The sequence below is a fragment of the Thamnophis sirtalis genome, unplaced genomic scaffold, assembly GCF_051295495.1.
Source record: "Thamnophis sirtalis isolate CommonGarterSnake01/CBP01778 unplaced genomic scaffold, rThaSir2_p1.2 scaffold_2, whole genome shotgun sequence".
In the NCBI taxonomy this organism is placed as follows: Eukaryota; Metazoa; Chordata; class Lepidosauria; order Squamata; family Natricidae; genus Thamnophis; species Thamnophis sirtalis.
In genome coordinates this window covers 63,790,702-63,817,700 of record NW_028261382.1, presented here as the reverse complement: position 1 = coordinate 63,817,700, position 26,999 = coordinate 63,790,702, and the positions used below count along the sequence as shown (strand labels likewise).

Here is a 26,999-nt window from a genome sequence, read left to right as displayed (position 1 = left end):
ATCTACCCATTTCCAACTGGTAACACTGATGTCCTGGGAGCTTTGCAACTCATTTTATTTATTTATATATTTCCAGACAGGAAACCGTTTTAGTGTTGCATTTGTGCTGATAAATAAATAAAGGGAGACTCGTATAGATCTATTTCAAGATATTTAGCTCTCATCAGCTAGCCATCCCCTTACTGGGATTTGAACCTGGGCTGTTTTTACATGTTACGCAGTTGTATTAGCCACTAAGCCACAAACTCTCCTCCCTTATCAGCTGAGCCAAGGAAATAAGTAAGTGTTATGTCAAAGCCCCTGGTATGGCCAAATATGGGAGGGAGCATACTGCTTCCCTTTTGCCTTTCAGCTCCACCCTAGGAGTCTTCTAGGTTAATACAACTGCCTAACATGTAAAAATAGCCCAGGTTCAAATCCCAGTAAGGGTATGGCTAGCTGATGAGAGCTAAATAGCTTGAAATAGAGCTATACTAGTCTCCCTTTATTTATTTATCAGCGCAAATGCTATACATACATATATATAGAGAGAGAGCAGCCTTTAAATGAGTCCACATCAGAGTTGTTCTGGCTTCCTTCATGTTTGGTTCAGGTCTACAGATATCAAAGCGTTAAGAGTCCTACGAGATCCTTAAACAACGACTTAATTTTGCCATCTTGGAAAACAGAGCATCTTCGTGATGGCAAGAAAAGGCATCTTGATGAGAACTTGGAAGAGTTTCTAGAGATTCCCAACCTCCGAATAAAGGCTAGGAGAAGTGTGCAGCTAGGATAATCCCAAGGATAACAATCAAGAGAGTGACACAAATTAGCATGAACATCAGTTTCTGCAGAGAGAGGGGAAACTAGGATTAGCTCATCCCCAAACAGTGATGCACAGATGTATAAAAACCAAAGATGTGAATTAACAAAATAACAGAGCTGGAAGGGACTTGGGAGGCCTTCTAGTCCAACCCCCTGCTCAGGCAGCAAACCCTATACTGTTTCAGACAAATGGTTGTCCAGTCTCTTCTTAAAAACATCCAATGATGGAGCACCCACAGCTTGTGGAGGCAAGCTGTTCCACTGGTTAATTGTTCTCACTGTCAGGAATTTTCTTCTTAGTTCTAGGTTGCTTCTCTCCTTGATAGGTTTCCATCCATTGCTTCTTGTCCTGCCCTCAGCTGCTTTGGAGAATAGGTTGACCCCCTCTTCTTTGTGACAACCCCTCAAATACTGGAACACTACTGTCATATCTCCCCATGTCCTTATTTTAATTAAACTAGATACACCAGAATGTTTTCTCAACTTTCTGCTCCCACTCCAGAATTTAACAAAATAATAGAGTTGGAAGGGACCCCTAGTCCAACCCCCTGCTCAGGCAAGAAACCCTATACCATTTCAGACAAGTGGTTGTCCAGCCTCTTTTTAAAAACTTCCAGTGTTGGAGCATTCACAACTTCTGGAGGCAAGTTGTGATTAATTGTTCTCACTGTCAGGAAATTTCTCTTTGGTTCTAGGTTGCTTCTCTCCTTCATTAGTTTCTTGTCTGGTGCTTTGGAGAATAATTTGCCCCCCTCTTCTTTGTGGTAGCCCCTGAGACATTAAAAGACTGCTATCATGTCATCCCTAGTCCTTCTTTTCATTAAAATGACCTACCCAGTTCCTGCAACTGTTCTTTGTTATGTTTTGGCCTCCAGTCCCCTGATCAACCTTCACTGCTCTTCTTTGCACTCTTTCTATTTTGGCATTTTCCATCATAACAATACAGAGGTGAGCAATTTCAAAGCAAGGAGGAACAGGGTAGCCAACTGATCTAAAGAGTGCTCTCTGCCCCAAAAGATCTGCTGAAATCAAGCACGCCTACATCAGGAGGGGATTACAGACAGTTGATGTTAATCCTCAATCTCCCTTCATCCCGTCCTCTTCAATAAACTGATGAAAAAACTCTCTGTAAAAGCTCAAACGTCCATCTTCCAAGCCTCCAAAAAAAAAGAAAAAAAGAAAGAAAGGAAAGCAGAACAAAACCAAATGCGTTTTAGCACACAAGACATGCAAAACAAAATACTTAAGAGGCCATTAGCCACTGGAGGTCTACGCCTCTGTGCAAAATCTGCCTTTTTCTTTGCTGTCAGACAGGCTGGGAAGAAGGCAAGCATACAGACCACATCGCAGGGAGAAGACACAGATTACAGTTTTAGAAAAAGGTTAACAGGCGAGGCCAGCTGGTCAATTAGTACTTACTGAGAGGTAGCAGGGAGAGTTGCTCACGGACAGTTATCTAAGCATCATGGCACCCCAACGGCCAAGCCAATTATTAGAGCCAGGAGAGCCAACAGCACCAGCACAATAATGACAATAATCCATTTTTTCTGCCAAAGGAAAACAAGATGGATTGTTTTCCGTTAAGGTTTTCTTTTCCTTCCTTTCTTTTTTTTTCTTCTTTTTTTGAGTTTTTGAAATGGAAACGGGAGTCAATTCTCAACAGGCAGGAGGGAGGATCTCAGATACAGCAGCTGGGCCTCAAAATTAGTAGGCATCCCTCAACTTACATTTAGTGATGGCTGAAAGTTACAACAGCACTGGGGAGTGGGGGTGGGGAAAGACTTGCAACCGGTCCATGCGGTTAGGATAGTAGATGCATCCCCACATTCACCTGATCAAAATTTGGCCACTTGGCAACCGGCGTGTATTTACGATCGTGGTATCGTCCTGGTGTCAACCCTGAAGCTGACCTGACCGAAGCCATTTCGGAGCTTCAGCGTTGCCACACTGGAGTGAAGAGATAAGGAGGGAGGGGGGAAGGGGGAAATAGAGATAGCTGGGATTTTGTAGTCAAAACAAAATACTTTCTCTTGAGAATCAAGGACATTCTCACACCTGGTCGGAGGAAGGAGGAGTGATGTCACCATACAGCCAGACGGCAATTTGATTGGACCATGTGACTGATGGTTTGGGGAAGGGGAAAAACTGTTACTTTCAATTAGGTGAAAACCCGTGGGAACCTTCAGAGTCGGTTTTCACCAGAAATGTGCCAATATGATATATCCAAATAAAACTCTTCTTTGAGGAATCTACCTGCCTTGGGAGTTTTGTTCACTATGGGTGTATTACTTGGGAACCCTGACACCCGGGAGGTCACGTGATCACTATTTGCGACTTTCCTGGCTGGCGTCCGATAAGCGAAGCCAGTGAGGAGGGCGGGGGGAGGAGGTGGATTCGCTTAACGATTGAATGGTTCGCTTAACAGCTGTAGGGATTCTCTTAGTCATGGTGGCCAAAAGGTCATAAAGTCAGGAACGACTCAAACCGCCACACTTAAGAGACAGAAATTCAGCTCCCCATTGAGGTTGTAAGTCGAGGAGTCTCTGTAAATGCTGGAAGGATTGTGGCACAGGAAGGACTGCGGTGGGTAAGCAAGACAATAGACAATATATTAAAAGAAAACATTTGAGAAACAACTGGCCAGGGCTTCTCCATGGTAAAAACTTACTCTACGAGCTTTACTTTGGTATTTGACCGCCTTCTTGGTCTCTTCCTTGGCGTGTTCTACGTAATCCACGGCGTTCATCACGTTCTTCTCGATGCTGTTGACCATTTCGCCCTTCGGGGTGAAAGCCAGAAACACACAGAACAAACAATCAAAGAGCAGAAATGGGCCATGAATGTCACCTTCTGGAATCCTTTTGACAACCCCAGAATGGAGATGACACCCCGTTGGAATCAAGGATGGGATTATTACATGAAGGATGACCGACGGTTATGAGGGCATTCGCAGAAAACTGAGATGCAAATGTTAGGCTGGCTTTATTCATTCATTCAAACGTTAGAAGCTTTCCTGCTTGTTGAAATCACATCAACAAGCAGGAGGGAGGAAAAATAAAAGAGAGGAAAAACAGAAAGCTGGATTGCAAAAATGAACGTTACCGTATTTTTCGGAGTATAAGACACACCTTAGTTTTTTGGAAAGAAAATAAGGGGGGAAAATTCTGTCTCTGCCAACCAGCATCCATGGTATTCATCTGGCTACCGTCCTTAGCAAACAGCCTGGTCAGCTTCAGCACATTAGTTCGCCAGTTGTGAGCTTGCGCGTGAGCTCGCTTCACACGCATGTCCCTCTTTGGGGCTGAAATGCAGCTTCTAAAACACAGCTGATCATGGCAGGGAGCTCCTGTGAGCAAAGCAGGCAAAGCACGGAAGCGGCCAGACAAGGCAGCAGCTGTTCCGGGTTGCCATTTTGACCTCTGGCCCTCATATTTTCAGTCTCCAAACCCTCCGTTTGAGACCCATTCAAGGTTGAGGGGATCACCAAAGCACATTGGTGCCGATTGGTGCCCAAAAGTGCAATGCACAGAGACCAAAAATAGGGGGCGCGGAGACCTAAAGCGCGATGCACGGAGGCAACGACCAGTGTCAGTGTGCTCTGGCGATCTCCGCAACCTTCAACAGGTCTCAAGCGGAAGCATTTAGAGCAGGGGTGGGTTCCTGCCAGTTCTAACCTCTTCTATAGAAGAGGTTCCACAAATCTGCAGTGCCGTTTAGAAACAGTTCCAGTTCCCTACCCCCACCCATCCGCACATCATCAAGATGAAGAGCGAGAGGAATTCTGGGAGTTGAAGTCCACAAGACTTAAAGCTGCCAAGTTTGAACACCCCTGGGTTTTTTTTCCCCTAAAGGGTTAGGGGTGCAAGGGTCTTGTAACTTGACAGCTTTGAGACTTGCGTAGTTCAAATGCCAGACTTTCTGAGCCAACATTTTGGTTGCTAAGCAAGAATGTTGTTAAGTGAGTTTCACCACATTTAGAAGTTGGCCACGCCCACCCAGTCACATGGCCGGCAAGCCACTCCTACCCGGTCACATGGTCAGCAAGCCACTCCCACAAGGCAGACCACACCTACAGAAGAGGTTCTAAATTTTTTTGAAACCCACTACTGGTTCAGAGGCTGGAAACGCGAGGCGCAGAAGCCAAAAACGCAAGCCATGGAGGGGGCGATGGTCTGTGGCATTCCCTACAGCCTGAAACAGGTATAAAATGTGACACGCGGAGGCTGAAGAGCTACATTCGAAGTATAAGACACACCAAAATTTTCACCCTCTTTTAGGGTGGGAAAAAGTATGTCTTATACTCCAAAAAATACGGTATTTTATTTTGTAGAGATTGCTCACTACAGACATTCTAATAGGGAGTGGAAGTCCACACGTCTCCACATTGCCAAGGTTGGGGAAAAAACCCTGGTCTACATAAATTCCCCATCCGCTTGATGAGAACAGCAGGAGCTAAAATGAAGCCCATTCGACTAACCACAGTCAAATCTACCTCTATTAAAATGCCGGTGTATGCTATTAATGTGGATTTGATGAAGCAATTTGGTGAATGGCGTGGGAAAAAGATGAATGTATTACAGAAGAGTTTACCTTTTGTTGTCCTATCCAGCAGCAGATATGATTAGGCAGCAATAAACAGCAAAACGTTTAAAAAGCTCATTACAACATTCACTTCCATGCCTTTTTCAAGAAAGGAACTTAAAAAAAGGTTCAGCTCATGAAAATTCTGACTAGTAGCGTGACAGTAGGGAAACTAATTTCATTCTGTGCTAAAGGATGAAAAATATTCGTAAGCGCACGGGATAATTTAGATAATGTTGGGAGGAAAGCTTTCTGAGAGAAGAGAATTCAAAAATGATTTTAACTCCCATATAATGGTTTCCCAAGAAAAAAGCCATAGCCACGAGCACCCCTAAGAAATCTTTTTCAACCGGAAAATACTATTTGGAATTTTTATCTGATTTATTGCCACCTAATGCACATGGAAGGGGTGGGGGTGGGGAATCCAAAGAAGAAAGGTGACACTCATTCTCCCGATTGGCTGGATTTTCATGGAAAGTCCTCTCAAATAATTTTATAATAATCGCTCTTAGCGTTATAACAAAGTCCTACCTGCCCCAGAAAACATCATTCAGTCACTTGACTTTTATGCACCAAAAAAGTCTCTTGATAGTTTACATTGAAAATACAAAATGGGTATTACCAAATAAACAGAACCAAAATAAAAAAATTTAAAACCACCCAATAATGATCAAGAACAGGGTTTTTTTAAAAAAAGATGCTTTAGCAAAACTAGGAAATGAAACAAACCAATCACACTCACTGACTTTAATTTCTAGCCCCCCCCCCATTCTTACCCTGACAAGCCACATATAATGGTTATTTTGTCCATACTCATCTGAGAGAGAGAGAAGTACTCAACTGCAGGAGAGAGAGAGGAGAGAGAGAGAGAGAGAACGATGGAACAACAGATAGAATGATAAAATGATATAGTTAGATAGAATGATAGAACAGACAGAACGATAGAGATGATTGATATAGAGATTAGATATAGATAGAGTAGAATGACAGAACGATAGATGAGAGACAAAGAGAGAGAAATAGATGATAGAGCGAGAGAGGGAGGGACAGAGGAGAGAGAGAGAGAGAATGATGGAACAACAGATAGAACGATAGTATGATAGAGATAGAATGATAGAACAGATAGAACGATAGATGAGATAGGTAAGATAGATAGATAGGTAGGTAGGTAGGTAGGTAGATAGGTAGATAGATAGATGTACAGATAGATAGAAGGAGGATAGATAGATAGGATAGATAGATGGATGAGAGACAGAGAGAAAGGATAAGTACAATAGGATAAGATATAGGTAGAATTGTTTTGCACCAATGTTTCACAAATGACACAAGTGTTATAAATGTGATGAGCACACTGTGTCCATGATTCAAGGTCTTTTTCTAAAATTACCTGCTCTTATTGTTTTCCTACTGAATAGAGAACCGGGAAGGGTGCCAAGCCAGTATATCCTATTTTATATGTGATCTCCATAGCTACTAAGCTGGTGCGATTTGCTTAGAATTGGGATTCTACCATCTTATTACGCCATTTCCTGCATGGCAAGGCCACTCATTTTATAACAACAAGTTATTATTCCAGCATGGTTCTACCTAACAAAGCACCATCCACGTTATACTTGAGGATGCAAAGACTCACCTGAACCTCCACGAGCATCGCCATGTCCATGAACATTTCGTGCAATTCCTGTATGCTCGATTCCAGTTTTATAATGTCTTTATGACGCGACTCAATTTCATCGAGGGCTGCTCTGGTCAGCTTGGTGTCCAAAATGATCTTTTGAGATGTCGGAGGAAGGAACAGACACAAAATAAGTACACTTATAAATTTCCTTTTGATAGAAGAGAACTTGTAGACATTTGGGTTTTAATGTGATTTGCTTATATTTTCCACAAAAGTCTTTTAGGACCCAAAAGATCAAATCTGCATTGAAGTCACTTTGATATGAGCCGTGGGCTAATTTATAAAGCAAACTAAACTAAACTAAACTAAACTAAACTTTTAAGTCAACAAATGCAGATTTTTTAAAAATTATTTTTTATTTTGCAATTTCCTTTGTTATATATAAAATTTCCATATCACAATGGCAGTATACTCTCTGGGTACAATCGCTTTTAAATACAGAAAATAAACTTTATAACACAATAATTGTAACCGTTATTCTCAAAGTCTATTCACCATGATCTTCACTTATCCTTGTAAACATTTTACATTATTTAATTAAACACTCTGTTGTTGTAATAATAATAGTTATGTTATTATTAACTATAATTAGTTACTAATATCAAACTTTATAAATGTCACATTTGTAACCATTACTCCTCTATTAATCATGTTTACTTATCACAATTATTTAATATTCATTATTTAATTACATGCTTACTTCATTTTTATTTACATATCCTCCTTGATTTTAAATTGTTAACTTCTGCTTCTGTTTTCTAACCATTGATAAACTAATTCCCAAGTTAAAAATATCCTGTTTCCTCCTTATCCTTAATTTTCAATGTTAATCTATCCAGTTCAGCACATTCTAATATTTTCTTTATTAAGTTTTCCTCTGTAGGTATATTTTCATTTTTCCAATTTTGTGCATACACAATTATCGCTGCTGTTATTATATTTTTCGGGTAGCTTACCCAACAAGAACATCTATGGCTTTAGGTCTATTTGCTGTTTTATCATTCCTTCTAGCCACTGCTTTATTTTTAACCAATTTTTTTTTTGCCATACCCAGCCCAACAAACGCAGATTTGAAATACGTACGTCCGAAGTGAAAATGGAAAGATTGCCGCTTTCCAACATTTCTTCCAGTTCTTCATCTGTGGTGGTTTTTCCAGCTAGCGAAAAATGAGAAGAGAAAAACTGTTCTTGCAAGGTACGTCATCCTCCCCCTTTTCCCTAGCATTATATTTTTGCTATAACGCATTGGCAAGATGGGGAGGGTTCTTCAGGGTAGGAGAAAATTAGCAAGGAAAGATCACTTACTTATCTCCAACTGACGGCGTATCTGGTCCTTCGTGCGTTCCCGGAAGACGGTCTGAGTTCCGTTATACATTGTCATAACATCCACAAACTTCCGGGTCAACACTGAATGCTAGAAAGGGCAACACGCCAAGGAGTTTTGCACAAGTTAGAGAGTTCTCTTTTGTAGCAAAGGCCTTTGCAGACATTACTGAAACTGATAAGTCAGTTTCAGTAACTGACTGATAAGTTGCAGAAGTTTATTGAAAGGAGAGATCGAATGGGTAGAAGGAATGGCCTTAAGGAACAGATGAAAGAGCCAAGACCAAGACAACAGTTGGATAAAAGAAACCTCAGTCTAGGGCAGAAATGTAATCTGAGAAAGTGTCTCATACATGACCAAAGCCCTCACCCCCCTCCCGTTCATGAAGATAAAGAGAGGGAGGACATACAAACCTGCAAAATTCTGTTAATATAACCTTAAGTCAAGCCCCAAACCCAAGAATAGCACGTGGCAATTCTTCCAAGCTGATGTTTCTGAATCCATAGAAAGAATCTTGCCAAACTAAAGTACTCTAACTATCTACATCAAGTATATACTATTAGGGAGGGGTTGTCTTCACCCTTTTTCTCTAACATAATATCCAGGGTGAGTTGTCGTTTACCCTTCTTGGGAATGCAGATTACACACGTATTTATTGTCTGGTAAACTTGCAAGATTTGTTTTTCTCGCCGTGTACATGTATACATCTGAACTAGACTGTGTTATTTCTCTCTCATATGATATACCGTATTTTTTGGAGTATAAGACGCACCTTTTTCCTACAAAAAAAAGAAAATCTGGGTGTGTCTTATACACTGAATACAGCATTTTTGGCCTCCCGAAACCCTACCCCCTTTACAAAAAGGGTCTTTGCAGAGCCTTAAGGAGGCTTCCAGAGTGCTCATGGGGGCTGGGGAGGGTAAAAATGAGCAAACAACGGGCCACTTTTTGCTTGTTTTTGCCCCCCCCCCCAAAGCAACATTCTATAAGCCTCCTTAAAGGCTATGCATGCCCTTTTTTTTGACAAAAGACAGGCTGTTTTTTGCTCCCCCCCCCCCGAGCCCCCAGGAGCACTCTACAAGACTCCTAAAGGCTATGCGTGCACTTTTTTGACAAAAAACGGGGCTGTTTTCACGAAAAACAGGGCATTTTGGGAGGTCTGCAGAGTGCAAAAACTTTTTTTTTTTAATTTGCCTCTTCAAAATCTTGGTGCATCTTATACTCGGGTGTTATACTCCAAAAAATATGGTATGTGGATACATATTTGGGTACGTGCATAATATTGTATTTATTTATATTGTCATCTTCATGTAGTGTATATTGGAGGTGGTGACCCTTTAAGAGCTGTAGGCAACAAAATTTCATTTTAATGTACGCCGCTTAGTGTACATTCAAAGTGACAATAAAGTTATTCTAAGTCTATTCTAAATCTAAGTCTATTCTCTGTCTGTCTGCCTGCCTACTTACTACCTATATCTTTTATTCAATTCAGTTTATTACTGTCATAGACCAGAACAAATAAAAACACTCAATAAATATACAATTAAAAATTCTAGAATAGAATAATAAACAACAGGTAAAATCGATGTTAAAATCTAGCCTGTCAATTATGCATGGTCTAACTATACTAAAAGTACAATCCCTAAACTGTGTGGCCTGTAGTCAGTTTATTAGTAAAAGGGAAAAGAATAAGCAGTGCAAAGGATTACCTATCTCATTTATACATGTGCCGCTTTAGTTTTTAGTCTTTCCCATAACAATGGGTCACACTAAGAATGATAGACTATATCCAACAGGGCTGCTTGTTTAGACAATTCAGCAAAGACTATTGTCTGCTTTTTAACAAGAGCCTTGACACTCTTTTCAATGTCACACTGGACACTGCGGAAGAGGAGGAAGCAAAAACGTCTCACCACGCCCTTCCTCCTGGGGAGATAAGCAAACTCAAGATGCAGTATGCAACTCTCTTCTGCCTCCTTCTCTTTGAAACTGGGCCAAACAAAAGGCACGTCATGAGTTTCCTTTCTTCTCCCAAGGAATTTCTAAACAATACCCCTCCCCACCAGCAAGGGGTCTCTCCTCTTTTGACAGTGGTTTGCTAAGACTGACTTTCCTTTGCTACGTGTACCTGTGATTTTCGTATCCGGACATCCGCGGAAGTTCGGTTAATGTTCTCCTCTCGGGCTAAATTTTGTTCCATGGCTGTGAAACAGACAAAACCGTCTCAGAGATGAAAGTCATTACCCCTCATCCATCCATCCATCCATCCATCCATCCATCCATCACTGTTACTTTATTGCTTGTATCCTTATGATTTATATTGATATTGTCTCCTGATTGCTTATTTGTACCCTATGACTATCATTAAGTGTTGTACCTTATGATTCTTGATGAATATATCTTGTCTTTTTATGTACACTGAGAGCATAGGTATCAAATTCCTTGTGTGTCCAATCACACTTGGCCAATAAAAGAATTCTGTTCTGTTCTATTCTACTCTAATTCTAATTCTATTCTAATTCCATTTCCATTTCCAATCCATTCCATTCTATTTCCATTATTTCTATTCTATTCTATTTCCATTTCCATTATTTCTATTCTATTCTATTTTCATTTCCTATTCTATTCTATTTCTATTATTTCTATTCTATTCTATATTTCTTGTTCTTTTCTATTCTATTTTCTCCTTCCTTCTTTCCGCCTCCTATTCTATTTTATTCTATTTTCTCCTTCCTTCTTTCCTCCTCCTCCTATTCTATTCTATTTCCATTATTTCTATTCTATTCTATTCTATATTTCTTGTTCTTGTCTATTCTATTTTCTCCTTCCTTCTTTCCTCCTCCTCCTATTCTATTCTATTTTCTCCTTCCTTCTTTCCTCCTCGTTCTGTTCTGTTCTATTCCATCCTATTTTATTCTGTTTCTATCCATCCAAAATTAAATTCTAGGTTCACAGACATGAGAATTTTTTTGAAATCCTTTAAATAACCCTTCCGATGCCTGACTATTTCCTGAGTGGCCACAAAACTGGCCTATACAGTTGAATTAAACATTGTGTTTTCTTCTGAAACTTTTCTTTTCTTGGATTTATCCATGGTTGGCCTCCTGGGGTTTGAAAACCTCAATAAATCACATGCCAGTGGGTGTCACACATTGGTGGTTGTGATGCATATTTTGAGCGACAGGGAGCCACAGCAGAGGGATGAAAGAGCCACATGCGGCTCCAGTTGCTGACCTCTGGCTTAGAGGACAAGCAGGGTTGGGCTTGGTTAATAATGGGATGGCTCCTGGATTGGGGCTGAAGGACAAAAGCGGAAGCAGTGTGCTCCGTCCCATATTTGGGTAGACCAGGTTGCCCTGATAGATTGTTCACACAGGAAAACACTTAATACTTCCCCTGGTATAGCTGACAAAGCGAGGAGAGCCTGTGGCTTAGAGGTTAATACATCTACCTAATATACAAGGAGCCTGGGTGTGAAACCCTGAAGGGTATGCTTAGCTGATAAGAGCTAAATAGCTTGAAATAGACCTGTACCAGTCTCCCTTTATTACTTTGTCGGTAAATATAAATTCAACAAAATGGGATGGGAGAACGCCAGCCAATAGCATACCATATTTTTCGAAGTATAAGACACAGCTTCCCCCCCTCTCAAAAAAGGGTGAAAATCTGGGTGCGTCTTATATACTGAATACACATTTTTGGCCTCCCGAAACCCCACCCCCTTTGAAAAAATGGACGTGCAGAGGGTTTGGGAGGCTTGCAAAGTGCTCCTGGAGGCTGGGGAGAGCAAAAACGAGCAAAAAATGGGCTGTTTTTTCTGCCCCCCCATCCCCAGGAGCACTCTATATGCCTCCCAAAGCTATGCATGCCCTTCCACCCCCTTCCAAAAAAAAATGTGAGCAGAGCATTTGGGAGGCCTGCAGAGTTCAAAAACCTTTTCTTTTTAAATTTACTTCTTCAAAATCATGGTGCGTCTTATAGTCCGAAAAATATGGTAGCTGACAGTGAAGATTCCCCACCTCACCCCCCCAATTTTCATGCTGTAAAATCACATAGAAGGCAGCCCACACAAAAATCTACATCGACCTGTAGCAAAGATACTTTTTTCTGGCACGTTCGTAAAAATGCCTATACAGTGTTATGTTTCACTGCTTCGGTGCTTTTATTATTTGCTCACTGTTAGGGTATACTTACACTTCAGTTTAGCACGGATGATATTGGCTGTTTTTCTGATTTCTTTGTTCAATTCTTCGAGTTCTTCCTTCGTTTCTATAACAAAAGGAGAAATGGAAATTCTGCTTAAGGGCTCAGTATGATAGAAAATGCTTCCCAAACAAACATTGTCCGCCTCCTACTGAATACACAATGATGTTCCCATCATCGTCCTCTTTTAACAACCCCATAATCCCTTGCAGGGGTGGAGTCTAGGCAACTGAATGGAGCTGACTGGCCAGATGCCCTTCTTGTCGTCAATGCAGAGTTTTTGTTCAGCATATATATTCTCATTGTGCTCAGAGAGAGAAATATCTGCCTCTAACTAGGATTGAACTCAGTCTCCTGATTGTGAGACAAGAGCTCCACCTCTAGGCCAACCACACCACTCAATGATGTTCCCGTACAGGATCCTCAAATGAGGGAATCTCTGAACTAGGATGGACAACATCAGGGAGTCAAGAGTCCACACAAAAATCTGGTCAGCATGAAATTGGCGCTAAAATATCTCAAAGAAATTTAAGAAGGGATGGACTTAAAGCATTGGTGGGAATGTAACAACTCTAGGCTGATGACTCCCTTGACTCCTCCACCAGGCTCTGTCTGTCCTTCCCCTATACATGTTTTCCATGGGTGAAGAGCAAATGATGACCCTGCCCTAAATTCTGTCCCATGTCTCAACTTCAGTTCTGATTGCTTTTTCTCTTCTGCTATTGAAGGACAAAGACTCTGAAGTTCTGAAGTTGAAAAGGGTTATCAAGGTTGCACCCTGATCAATCAATTCATTTTAGATGCTGCCCCTGTAAGATGCTCGAAATCCTACCTGGATTTTCATAATAAAGCTCCTTCTGGAGCTCTCGGCACCAATACAAACAAATCAGAAGAAGGATTTCCACCCACCAGCTCTTGCAACTCACGGAAATCTGTTTCCTTTTTCCTGTCCAAAAGAATTCAGCTTTATCTCCCAGCACTCTTCGACTGGAATTCACAAGAAGCATCCTCTCTCGTCCAGCCATCGATCAGTTGACCAACAGCAAGAATTTACAGGCAAGGATAACTCTATGTATTACATATCTTGAAGCACAACTGCAAACTTTTTTTTAATTTTTACTCTTTGACTGATGATTAGAAAGCCAGTTTGGTCTAGTGGTTAAGGCAACAGGCTAGAAAACGGGAGACCGTGAGTTCTAGTCTTACCTTAGACACAGAAGCCAGCTGGGTGATTTTGGACCAACCACCAGGAGATTGTGAGTTCTAGTCCTGCCTGAGGCATGAAAGCCAGATGGATGAATTGGGTCAATCACCAGGAAATTGTGAGTTCTAGTTCCACCATAGGCATGCAAGATGACTGGGTAGCTTTGGACCAATCAACTAGGAGACTGTGAATTCTAGTCCCACCTTAGGCATGAAAGCTGCATGGGTTACTTTGCGCCAATCACCAGGAGACTGTGAGTTCTAATCCCGCCTTAGGTATGAAAGCCAGCTGGATGACTTTGGACCAATCACCAGGAGACAGTTAGTTCTAGTCCCGCCTTAGGCATGAAAGCAGGGTGGATGGCTTTGGGTCAATCACAAGGAGACTGTGAGTTCTAGTCCCACCATAGGCATGAAAGCTGTCTGGGTTACTTTGGACCAATCACCAGGAGGCGGTGAGTTCTAGTCCTGCCTTAGACATGAAAGCCAGCTGGATGACTTTGGACCAATCCCCAGGAGACAGTTAGTTCTAGTCCCACCTTAGGCATGAAAGCCGGGTGGATGGCTTTGGGCCAATCACCAGGAGATTGTGAGTTTTAGTCCCACCATAGGCATGCAAAATGACTGAGTTACTTTGGACCAATTACCAGGAGACAGTTAGTTCTAGTCTCACCTTAGACATGAAAGCCAGCTGGATGATTTTGGGCCAATCACCAGGAGATGGTAAGTTCTAGTCCTGCCTAAGGCATGAAAGCCAGCTGGGTGACTTTGGCCCAGTCCCTCTCTCTCTCTCTTAGCTCAACCCACCTCACAGGATTGTTGTGATGAGGAAAATAAGAGGAGGAGGATGTATTCACCACCTTAATTTATTTGTAAACATAAGAAAGGCAGAAATACAAATAAATGGATAAATAAAATATTCCCAATGTTATAGAGTCCTCTGCTGAGCCATTAAATGAATCCAGCAGATTCCCAGTGCTGACTTCCCTCCTTTGTTCTTAGGGTGCATATATAAAGTATTTGAACTTGAAATCTCTATACAGTCCTTCAATATTTATGACGCTTTGCATGCGGTAATTATAATTTCAATTCATTATACAGGAGAACAACAGCAGTGCTATTACACTTAAAAGAACCACAAACATCCATTTTGTTTGTCCCTTCGCAACCCTCAGTCAAACAGCCGTACCAAGCACGGCTGGCATGGCACTGGAGACCTCTGTATACTATATTTAGCTCATTTTATACATGAATCCAAGAGCAGGGAGCTAAAATTAGTCCACAATTATAAGTGCTAGAGAAAACAAGTGGATTTTTAAAAGCTGACGATAATGGGATGCGGTCTTGGTATACCGTGTTTTAATTCTTCCCAAAGTGAAGAACTATTTTCTTGGAAGTAAGGCTTAGAGATTTTAATGGAACACAATTCTTGTGTTCCATCTATTAAGTATTTGAGTGGAATAGTGTAGAAATAGCTCATAATTTTGATTTTTGGGGAATTGAGTCTTTGACCATACACTCATCGGAGACAACCCCCCCCCAATACACACACACACACACACACACACACACACACACACACACACACACAGAGTAAAGTCTCAATTTAATAGCCTAATTAAGAGCCCAATTATCTGTTCACAGTATGTTATCCACTGGTCATTTCACATCATTCATAGTGACTCTATGTCAACACAACACAAATTTCACCTGTTGCCTTTGCTGCCCATTGCATCGTGATCTGCTAAATTGTGGTTTTGCTGTTTTTCACATCATTCTTTGCAGTTATTTTCCCCCCGCCAATGGGATATCCTCTGGATTTCTACGCCAGCATATGAATTTGTATGAATGGCCAGTTAGCAGGACTAGGAATTGACAAGAAATAAACAGGACTACAAAGCCAATAGAATTGAGTCCTCAGAAAGGTTGGCAGGTCGGCGGTTCGAATCTCTAGCGCTGCGTAACGGAGTGAGCTCCCGTTACTTGTCCCAGCTTCTGCCGAAATCAGGTAAAAAAATGCATGTAGAAAAATAGGGACCACCTTTGGTGGGAAGGGAACAGCGTTCCGTGCGCCTTCAGCATTTAGTCATGCTAGCCACATGACCATGGAGAACTCTTCGGACAGCGTTGGCACTTCAGCTTTGAAATGGAGATGAGCACCGCTCCCTAGAGTTGTGAATGACTAGCATATATGTGCGAGGGGAACCTTTATCTTTATGACATTATAAATTGTGATGAATTCTTTAAAAAAAAAAGATGCTAGCTCTAATAGATGCCATAAGCCATCACTGTGACTTTCCATGCAAGTAGATGTTTTTAAAATGTGTTTTTTTTTATTAAAAAAAACTGGAACTTTTTAAGAAGAGATTGGACAGCCATTTGTCTAGAATTGTAAAGGGTTGGACTAGAAGACCTCTGAGGTCCCTGCCAACTCTGTTATTCTGTAATTTTGTAACCTCAGCCATCATATTTAAACAGTTGCACAGAGATGAAAAAAACTTACTATCTTTTGGATGTGTGGCCGAGAGAATAACGCTGTGTTTCTTCCTCACTTCTTCTACAACATCTGAGATTTTGGAGATATATTTCCTAACTTCCTCGACCTTTGGAAGAGCAGGAAAAAGACATCAATAGGAAGCAGGTTTAAATTGACAAGATGGTTAGCACTCTACTGTAGAGGATAGGTGGCATCCAAGCTGACTCAATCAATCAATCATAAATGCAAACAGTTCTTGACTTGCAACAGTCCATTTAGTGACCATTCAAAGTTACAACAGCCCTGAAAAAAGAGACTTAGGAAAGTTTTTTTTCATACTTACAACCCTTGCAAAATCCCAGAGTCACCTGATCAAACTTCAGATGTTTGGCAACTGGTTCCTATTTACGACGACACTGCTAAGCAAAGTCAATGGGGGAATAGAAGGATTTATATTCCTTGCAGACAGTTGGTCATTTGCTTTTAGAGAGTCATTTGTGCTTCAACAACCCTCTAAAAGGATGCAATTGCCCAGATGTCTGCAAGGAGTATAAATCCTTCCATACCCTACCATCCAGTCAGAGCTGAAGAAGCTTCTTGGATGAGAATCAAAACGTCTTCAAAAGAAAAGAAAAAAACAAGAAAGTCCAGTTGCCTCTGAAAAAGCATCTTTGGGACAACCATGACCTGGAGGGCTGAGAATCTCTACAGACTTTTAGCTATGCAATTTGGGAGGAACAACCTTTGAATAGTGTGGGAGGAGGAACGGATTTCCAGAGGAAAAATTGCAGACTACAGGAACCATTTGCACCACTCAGGTGACCCTGAGGACACAGATAAACCTCCAAGTGGCCTCAAGGACCCTCTAAAAGGATGCAAATGACCAGCTGTCTGCAAGGAGTATAAATCTTTCCATTCCCCACCACCCTGTCAAAGTTGAAGAAGCTTCTTGGATGAGAAGTGAAAAGTCTTCAAAAGAAAAAAAAACAAGGAAGTCCAGTTGCCTCTTGAAAAAGCACCTTTGGGATACAGAACTTTGTGGCTCGATTGTGGTCGCAGGTCAAGGACTAGCCCGTAACAAACAAGATTCTGTAGTAAAGTGGAGAAAAGTTGGAGTGTAACCCTGTCACCGAGCGGAGCAATTTCTTGGGGGTAGATAAACATTGGGGACAGTCGTCTCAGAGGTGCTTTTATTTTTTTTAGAATTTTTTTTTATTTTTTATTCTCTTACATACCATTTTAAGTATACATTCACATAATTGTTATTCTTCTTTACATTTTTCGTTCTTATACATTTATTATTTCAATTAATAGGTTATAATATACAATTTGGGTTGCTTTGTTTACCATCTCATCCGTCTGTTTTAACATGACCTCATTTTCCCTTTCTTTTCTCCCTCCCTCCCTTCTCTACTTCCTTCCTTCCTCCTCTCCTTCCCCTTCCTTCTCCCCTTACCTCTTCCCTACTCCTACTCTTCCTCTTCCCTTTCCTACCCTCTCCTTCTCTTTCTCTCCCTTCCTTCCTCCTCTCCTTCCCCTTCCTTCTTCCCTTACCTCTCCCCTACTCCTACTTTTCCTCTTCCCCTTCCTACCCTCTCTCCTTCTTTCTCTCCCTTCCTTCCTCCTCTCCTTCTCCTTCCTTCTTCCCTTACCTCTCCCCTACTCCTACTTTTCCTCTTCCCCTTCCTACCCTCTCTCCTTCTCTTTCTCTCCCTTCCTTCCTCCTCTCCTTCCCCTTTCTTCTTCCCTTACCTCTCCCCTACTCTTCCTCTTTCTACCCTCTTTCCTTCTCTCCCTTCCTTCCTCCTCTTCTTACCTCTTTCTTCTTTCCCCCATCTTCCTTTCTTTCTCTCCTCCTCCCTCCCTTTCTTTTTCAATTATTGTCAGTGTATATTTCAAAAGTCAGTTTATGTTTCCTTGGGATGGTATTTCCACAAACCCAAATATAATTTGGATATTATTTCTTATTCCCTTACCTTCACTAATCTATCCTAACTATATTTCCCCCTCTTTATGTCTCACTCTTAGATATATACTTATATATTTAATATTTTTTCTGTTTTCCCCTTCTCTTCCCACCCCCCACCCCCTTTCCATTTAACAGTGCATCTTCTGGATTCTATATCTTATTCCTACTTTCTTTTCTAGTTTCCTTCCTAGCCAATCATAAAATCTTCCCCATGAAGTATTCCGATTCCCCTTTATCCTTTATTTTCATCTCTACACAATCTAATATCTTTTTTATTATCTCTTCATCTGTTGGTAGCTTATTTAATTGGGCAAATACAATTCTCGCTGCTATAGTTATATGTATAATCAAATAAGTATCCTCTTTCTTGAATTTCTCTGGGATAATACCTAGTAAAAATATCTCTGGTCTAAATTCTATTTCTTGTTGTAACATTTTCTTTAGCCATACTCTTATCTTTGCCCAATATTTCCTTGCTTCTGCACATGTCCCAAAAGTGCTTTTTCAAGAGGCAACTGGACTTCCTGGTTTTCCTCTGAAGAGCTGAAGAAGCTTCTTGGATGATAAGTGAAAACATCTTCAAAGAAAAACCAGAAAGTTCAGCTGCCTCTTGGAAAAGCACCTTTGGGACAACCACGACCTGGATGACGGAGAAGCTCCCTAGACATTGGGGACAGTCCCTAAAGCGTTGGAAGCCACGTGTGACCCTTGTCTGGCACCCACGAGGGATTACAAAACTCAGGGGAATCTGCCAAACACACCTGAATGTAGTTTCTGCTGCTTGAGAGTCTGCACTGCTATTTGTCTCAGGGCAAATCCATTACAGGTAGTCCTTGACTTACAGCAGTTCATTTAGTGACCATTCTAAGTTACAACGGCACTGAAAAAGGGGACTTAGGAGCATTTTTTGCACTTGCAGCATCTTGGTCTGACCTAGGCTTCACCAAAAAAGCACGAGGCAGAGTCCTGGTCCCGACAAAAGCCCTTTAATTAAACGATTGTGAATTCCTCTCATTCACATTCAGAAAGGCCTGGCAAACAGTCCTTCAAAGAAATATTTATGACCACAGACCTTATCTATCTTGGAAAGCTGTCATGTAAATGTTTTCCAAATGAGGTGCTGTGCAAGGAAAGACTGAGCACAGAGTCTCAGAGATTCACGGACAGATCTTCACACTCCTAAAACCAACAGATTGTTTCCTGCAAACTCCCCTCCCCTTTCACTCCTCTTTAATTTCCTCTGGGAGGGGTCATTCATCGTCCTCCTGTGGCTTTACTCCCAAGTTGACCCTGATTTCTGAGCTGTTCTTTTCTTCTGGCAGCTCTATGCATGTGCACAGTGGGAACAGGCTCCACCTGTTCCTCTGCCTCACTGCTGTCTGATTCCAAAGGCAGCTGATAAGTGTCAGATGGCCCTGGCCCTCTTTCTGCCTCCGACACAGAGCCCTCATCAGAGCCTTCCCCAGACTCTAGGACTGGCCCATGTTCTTCCCCAGCCTCCTCACTGTCCGAATTTGCTGCCAGCTCTGTTGGCTGCTGGCGGGCCACAACACATCCCCATGGTCAGGTGATTTGCATTTGGATGCTTGACTACTGACTCACATTTATGATGGTAGCAGCATCCCGGAGTCACACGATCCCTCTTCTGACAAGCAAAGTCACTGGGGAAAACCAGATTAACTTAAGAACTATGTCACTCATTTAAGAACTGCAGTGACTCGCTTAACCAATGTCTCACTTAGCTAGGTAAGATAAGAAAAGTCGTAGAATGGGGCAAAACTCACTTAACAAGTGTCTCACTTAGCAATATACATTCTGGACTCAAATGTGCTTGTTAAGTTGAAGACTACCTGTATTTTTCCTATTTTCTTGAGAAACATTACACACTCTGAAACAACCAAACATTTTGGATGCCAGCTAGCCCACAAAAAGAGTAAAGGAAGTCCTCAATTTCCATTTAGTGATCATTCAAAGTTACAACAGAAAAGAAAATATTAAATATTTAAGTATATATTCAAGAGTGAGACATAAAGGATGGGAAAAAACATAGGATAGATTAGTGAAGGAAAGGGAATAAGAAATGATACTAAACTATATTTGGGTTTGCGCAAATACCATCCGAAGAAAACATTAACTGAGATTTAAAAGAAGCCTATAGCAACAGAAAAAGAAAGGGAGAGAGGAGGAGAGAACGAGATGAAGAGGAGGGAAGGAAGAAAGAGGTAAGGAGAGGAGGGTGGAAGGGAGAGAAAGAGAAGGAGAGAGGGTAGGAAGGGGAAGAGTAGGAGTAGCGGAGAGGTAAGGGAAGAAGGAAGGGGAAGGAGAGGAGGAAGGAAAGAAGTAGAGAAGGGAGGGAGGGAGAAAAATAAGAAAAATAAGGTGGTGTTACAACAGGTGGAAGGGATAGTAAATAAAGCAACCCAAACTGTATATTATAACCTATTAAATGAAATAAAAAATGTATAAGAATGACAAAAGTAAAGAATCACAATTATGTGAATGTACACTTACAATGGTATGTAAGAGAATAAAAAATAAAAAAAATGGTGAAAAAAAAAGTTACAACTGTACTGAAAAAACAACAACTTAGGACTGTTTTTCACACTTAACAACCATTGGAGGATCCCCACAGTCGGGTGATTAAAATTTGGATGCTTGGCAACTGGTTCATATTTATGACGGTTGCAGTGATCCCTTTTTGCGACCTTCTGACAAGCAAAGTTAAAATGGGAAGCCAGGTTCACTTTGCAACCGTGTCACTCGCTTAACATCTGCAGTGGTTCGCTTAACAACCGGGGCGAGAAACATTGTCAAATGGGGACGGATGGACTGGGACTCATTGGATAACCGTCTTGCTTAGCAACAAAAAGGTGGGGCTCAATTGTGGCCGTAAGTCGAGGACTCCCTGCATTAAGAAAGCTGCTTCTGGCAACTTTGTAGATTTTTACCTGTAGGAAAAAGTCTTCCATGTAATGGTCGCTTTCAACGACAACTGTTGCTTCTCCATCTTCGTTTTGAGTGCGCTAAAAGAAGCAGAAATATTTCTCCGTGTGAGTAATCCTTTTTTCAAAAGCTACAAGTACAAGATTAGGTAAAACCGAGCTCAAAAACTGGACTGCCGTCTATCTGAAATGGTCTCCTGCTTGATCAGGGGGTCGGACTAGAAGACCTTCAAGGTCCCTTCCAGCTCTATTCTGATTAATGATTCATGGCGATGGCTTGTAACACAAGTTAGACTAGTAAAGATCGGAAGCTCTGGTCAACCCAACCTTTTTCTCCTTTCCACTGACTGCTTGTTTCCCTAATAAAATTATAATTGATGCCTTTTCCTGCTGTTAAAAGATGGGTGACAAAAAATGCCATTCATGAATCGGCTGTGCCTTCTGCGTCTTCTCATTCTTTTATGACTCATTCATAAGACAAAGGAGAAGCTTTTCAAGCCAGAAACAGGCACACAACGGAAATATTTGTGCACCAAAAACTTTCCTATGTGATCCTTGGAGAATAAATTAAGCCTTTTCCCCCACCAATTAAAGAAATCTTTCCTAGCTATTTCGCTAAAAGTTCAACCTGACTTATGCCTGCACTGGGAGACAAAACTCACTAAAATCGGTGGGATGCTTTCACAATTACACACCTTCTTCAGAATTTCACTTTCAGCTGGTCACGATTGCTTTAGGAGAACATCAATTAGAAGAAAAATCTGATCTAAATTCCAACAAGACCTCCCATCTTTCCCAATGACCCGAGAAAGTGAATCTGCTATGGAGATTCTCAGTCATCCAGGTCATGGTTGTCCCAAATTTACTTTGTCAAAAGGCAAGTGGATTTTGTTTTTCCTTGAAGACGTTTCGCTTCTCATCCAAGAAGCTTCTTCAGTTCTTCTTCACTTTCAATCAGAACTGGAGAAGCTTCTTGGATGAGAAGCAAATTGTCTTCCAAGTAAAAACACAGAAAGGTTTTTCGTATTTTTCTTACATATTGTTCTTCTAAAAGCAAGTGCGAGCAGCTCGCGGTGAAATTCTGAACGTTGAATGCAGCTCAAGGTGTGTTCATTGTTGAAAGCATTGTGGAATCAAATATAACAACCCATTTTCCTGCGTTGAAAGTTGCTGAGGTTAAGCAAAAAGGCTCTTTAGTTCTAAACACCTTCCTTTTCCTTTTAAAGCTTCTTTGTTGCCTCAGGAAGAGATAAGAATGAGAGGAAGGAAAAACATATCACAAGCGCACAGACACACACAAATATCCAGTTGTGACGATACCAAAAAAAAAAAAAAGTAGCCAGAGGAATACTGATGGTATTGTTCTTGCAAATTACCTTGGACAGCACAAAAGGAAAGCAATGTAAACATTCCAACAGAACCACAAGCCGCCTATCACGCGTAAAAAGTTAAAACAATAATTTTAATATTACGCTCTTTCTGGATAGCCCATATTTCTGCAGAGAGGTCTTTTGCTTACGTAAAAGTTAAAAAGTTGAGGTTTCATGTTATTGCCTTTGGACGTTGTGGGGGCTTCATCACTGGAGGCTTTCAAGAAGAGACCGGACTGCCATTTGTCAGAAATGGTGTAGGGTCTCCTGCTTGGGAAAGGGGGTTGGACTAGATGATCTACAAGGTCCCTTCCAACTCTGTTAATCTTTTAAATCTGTTAAACCTTATGTTACTACACCGAAAAGAGTTGGAAATCAATGCCCCTTCTTTTCTCCCCCCCCTCTACCCTATATATTTCTCTTTTTTCTTCCTTTTCCTCCTCTATTTTACCTTTATTTATTTTTATTTATATTTTCAGTTCAAAGGAAAAAATTATTATTTAATTTATATGCTTGCCCGGCTCTGGATTCTTTGAAATGCCTTATTGCTCAACAATAATGGAGAGGCAGTACTGAGCTTTCTTCCCTTTCTAGGAAAACAAATTAAGATGAAAAACTGGGATCGGGTTAAACTTTTCCCAGCCAGAAACTGATCTCAAAAAGGCACCCACTGGCAGACCAAATCCTTCAAACAATTAGGTGGCAGAAATACTACTGCAGAAACCTCTGAATTAATCGCATGGTGCTGTTAGTAGCAGTGAAATCAATGAGGAAGGCACTACTACTACAAAAAATGGACGCCCTACTCCTGAAAAACCTACCGTATTTTTCGGAGTATAAGACGCACCTTCCCCCACGCCCCCGCTACAAGAGCATGGAAATGTTGGTGCGTCTTATACACTGAATACAGCCATTTTTGTCCCCCAGAAGCCCCGCCCCATCCCATTTTTGAGAAAAACTGTCCGTTTTCCACCAAAACAGGGATGTTTTTGTCCTCCCTGGCCCCAAGGAGCCCTCTGCAGGCTTCAGCAGGGCGGGAGTTTGGGAAAAATGCCCCCATTTTTGCCTTCCTCCAGCCCTGCTGAAGCCTGCAGGGTGCTCCTGGGGGCCGGGGAGGACAAAAACTTTTTTTTCTTACTTACCTGTTCGAAATCTTGGTGCGTCTTATACACCGGTATAGTCCGAAAAATTCAGTACTCAATTATGATGATAATAAGAGAAAAAGGGTGTCAAAAACCTCAAAAAAAAAAAAAAACCATTACGCAGAAAACGTGGCTGTATCACGTACAGATACAGGCATTCAGACGTATGCACAAACGTACACTCTAGGGTAGTGCTCAACTTACAGCAATTCGTTTAGTGACCGTTCAAAGTTACAACAGCACTGGAAAAGTGAACGTTTTTCACACTTACGACTGTGGAAGCATCCCCATGGACAAGGGATCAAAATTTGGACGCTTGGCAACTGATTCATATTTCTGATGGTTGTGATGTCTGGGGGGGGGGGCGTCAGGTGATCCACTTTTGCGACCTTCTGACCAGCAAATTTAGTGGGGAAGCCAGGTTCACTTAACAACCGCATGACTCACTTAACAGCAATTCACTTAATAACTGTGGCAAGAAAGGTTGTAAAATGGGGCAAAGGTCACCTTAAAATAGAATAAGAATAGAATCAGATAGAATAGAACAGAACAGGAATGGAACAGGAATAAGAATAAGAATAGAATAAGAATAGAATAAGAATAGAATAGAATTCTTTATTGGCCAAGTGTGATTGGAGACACAAGGAATTTGTTTTTGGTGCATAGGCTTTCAATGTACATACGGAAAATAAAATACATTCATAATCCTGGGCTCCATTGTGCTCATAACCCAAGGACTACCTGTAGATACATGCCTCTATATGGCAGGTATAGCTTTAAATAAATATTTTTTTAAAGGCACAATCTATCCTTCTCTTCAAGAGAACTCAAAGCAGGTCAGAAGATTGAAATTGCAATTAAAGTATTAATTAGACATATTAAATACAGGCATGGACCAATAACTGTGCACGATTGATGCAAGATGCTTTCTTTAAAATAACACCGACCCACATGGCTGCCCAAACTCTATCACACCCAAGGTTTTAAAACTGCTAATTTCCATCAGTCTAACACAGCTAACAAAGGAGGGAGAAGGCTTCGGTGTTTTTGTTCTGAGTTGTTTGTTCACCCTGATTCTTTGTATCTTCCCAGCGAGTAGCAAAACAAATTTGCAATGTTTTCAAAACACCGGTTCATTTTACACAAACTTTTTTTGCTGAAACGGTAGATTGCCTGGTACCGCGACACAAAACGCTCGCATTTTTATTAGGCAACTTTGCTTTGCTCCCTTTTAAAATAAAGCAAATGAGCAAAAGACAATGCTTCCAGAAAAAAAAAAGGCAGCCACTTCATGCAAAAAAATAAAATAAAATTAGGCTTTTTTTTTTTAAGGAAAAGGGTTAATAAGGCTAGATTGCCAGCTGGTAGGAAACACATCTCTCACAAAATTCCTCAACCTTGAATGGGTGCGTTTGCTTGCCCAGCTGTTTTTTTAAAAAAAAATATTATTATTTGAGTATTTGATTTGGTTTCAACAAAAGGCTGTTCTGAGCTGGCCGCCCTCGGGGTGACGAAAGCCTTTGGGAGACAAATGTAAAAAAATTCAGAAAGCTTCATTGGCACAAAAACACCCCTGGGCTAGGTAATGTAATGCCACCCAGGGATGGGGGGGGCATATATAAATTTAATTTATAAATAAAATAAGGAGGATGGGATTGTAGAAAGCGGCTCTTTTTCTAAAAGGCATGCCACCAGCTTCCACATCGTCCTGTGTTCTCCATCCCCCGGGAAGACGTCGCCCACCTTCTTTGCAACGGGCGCCAGGTTGCAGCAGGAGGCAAGGATGCTGTCGTGCATCCTTTAATTGGCCTCCCCCCCTCCCGGAGGGGGCTGTTCCTGCCTAAGGGTCACCCTCCCTCCGCCGCTGCCTCCTCCTCCTCAGTCTCTCACCGATGCCAGCTCGGCCAGACGGTCCCTCATCCTGGCGGGGCTCCTCCAGCCGGTTCTCCCCGGGTGTTTCTGCTGCTCCTTGCCCACCTCAGGCGGTCCCCGGCTCCGGGAGGCTCCAGCGGCGGCACAGCGCGGTCGCCGCCTCCCCGCTCGCCGATGCCAGGGCAACCACTGCCCGTCCGCCGCCCAGTGCGCAGGCGCAGGCGTCGCCTCCCGTTAGAAAGCCGAAGCGGGCAGAGGGGAGCGAGGGAGGGGTGTGGCCGCTTACAAAGGAAGGGAGGAGTTATGCAAATGTAGAAGTCTGGTCCAAGCCGAAAAGGCCGGGCCGACAGAACTCGTATTAAGAATATCACTGAGGAAGCAAGAGAGGGGGTGTGACCGCTTATAGAGGAAAGGCGGAGCTATGCAAATATGGCGTGTAGTCCAAGTGAAGAGGGGAGGGGCGAGGGACCTCGTATGAAGATCCTTATGTGGAATATTACAACAGGGACCAAGGGCGGGGCTGTGGCGTTAAAGAAAGGGCGAGGCTATGCAAATAGGTGTTCTATCCAGACGAAGGAGCTCATATAAAGATCGTTGTGAAATGCTAGAGAGATGTACAGGGACTAACGGATGGGGCGTGGCCGCCTACACTAGAAAGGCGGAGCTATGCAAATTGGTTATTTAGTCCAGGCCAGGAGGGGTGGCTAGGGACCACATTAAAATCCTTATTAGAATATTAGAGATGCTTTTTTAAAAAAAAAAACCTAACATTTCAAATCTTAAAAAAACATTTAATGCCCATTGTATTGTTTTTTTTAGCTTTTCTATCTATTTAATTCCCCCTATTTTAATAATCTTGTAGGACTTTTTACTTTATTTTTATCATATTGTAAGATATCCAGAGTGCTTGTATCAATGAGATAGGTGGCATAAAAACTGAATAAATAAAAATATTCATGTTATGACCTAGGTGTGTGATTTGTTTGAGCACTTCTCCACCCTTTGCACTTTTAAAAAACTTTCTTTTTTATCTTTTTATTCAATGATTGGATACCTGTGCTTCGCTATGGAATTACGTGATCAGGCTTGATAAATTGACAGTTAAAGCTTGAACATTAATGAGTAGTTATGATCAGCCTCTCCTCTTCCCTTCTCTCCCTCAGGCTTGCCCCAGTGATCCTCATCCCAGCCCATAGGTTGGATGAGTCACACGCTGGCCACACCTACGCCCAAGTGGCTGTTGGAACAGTGTTCTTTTCAGCTGGGGAGGGGGAGTAGAAAGTCTAACTGCTTAGCATCAGACCATGTTAATAATAATATAAGAAATACTAATGCTCTGATTGTCATTTCGAAAAATCCTTTCTTAGCGGGCACCTAGAAGCCAAGAGGAATATACGTGCCAAATCTCAAGTTTGTAGGCTTTACAGTTCTGGAG

The 26,999-nt window shown here is 41.7% G+C and overlaps 1 protein-coding gene across 2 annotated transcripts; it reads right to left on the bottom strand.

Moving 5' to 3' along the window:
- Positions 1–214: 214 nt before the first annotated feature.
- On the bottom strand, positions 215–25,761 carry STX2 (syntaxin 2). Of its 2 annotated transcripts, XM_087705797.1 has the most exons (11): positions 25,583–25,761; positions 21,187–21,261; positions 16,297–16,396; positions 12,582–12,656; positions 10,516–10,589; positions 8,369–8,477; positions 8,147–8,220; positions 7,019–7,156; positions 3,473–3,583; positions 2,224–2,351; positions 215–827 (listed from the first exon to the last, which is right to left on the bottom strand). In XM_087705797.1, the coding sequence occupies exons 1-10, from the start codon at positions 25,610–25,612 to the stop codon at positions 2,268–2,270; spliced, it is 870 nt and encodes a 289-aa protein (XP_087561923.1). In that variant the 5' UTR covers positions 25,613–25,761; the 3' UTR covers positions 215–827; positions 2,224–2,267. The 2 variants fall into 2 exon arrangements, with proteins under 2 accessions (XP_087561923.1, XP_087561924.1); XM_087705798.1 differs by lacking the exon at positions 2,224–2,351 and having other exon boundaries at positions 25,583–25,760.
- Between the last annotated feature and the right edge of the window lie 1,238 nt (positions 25,762–26,999).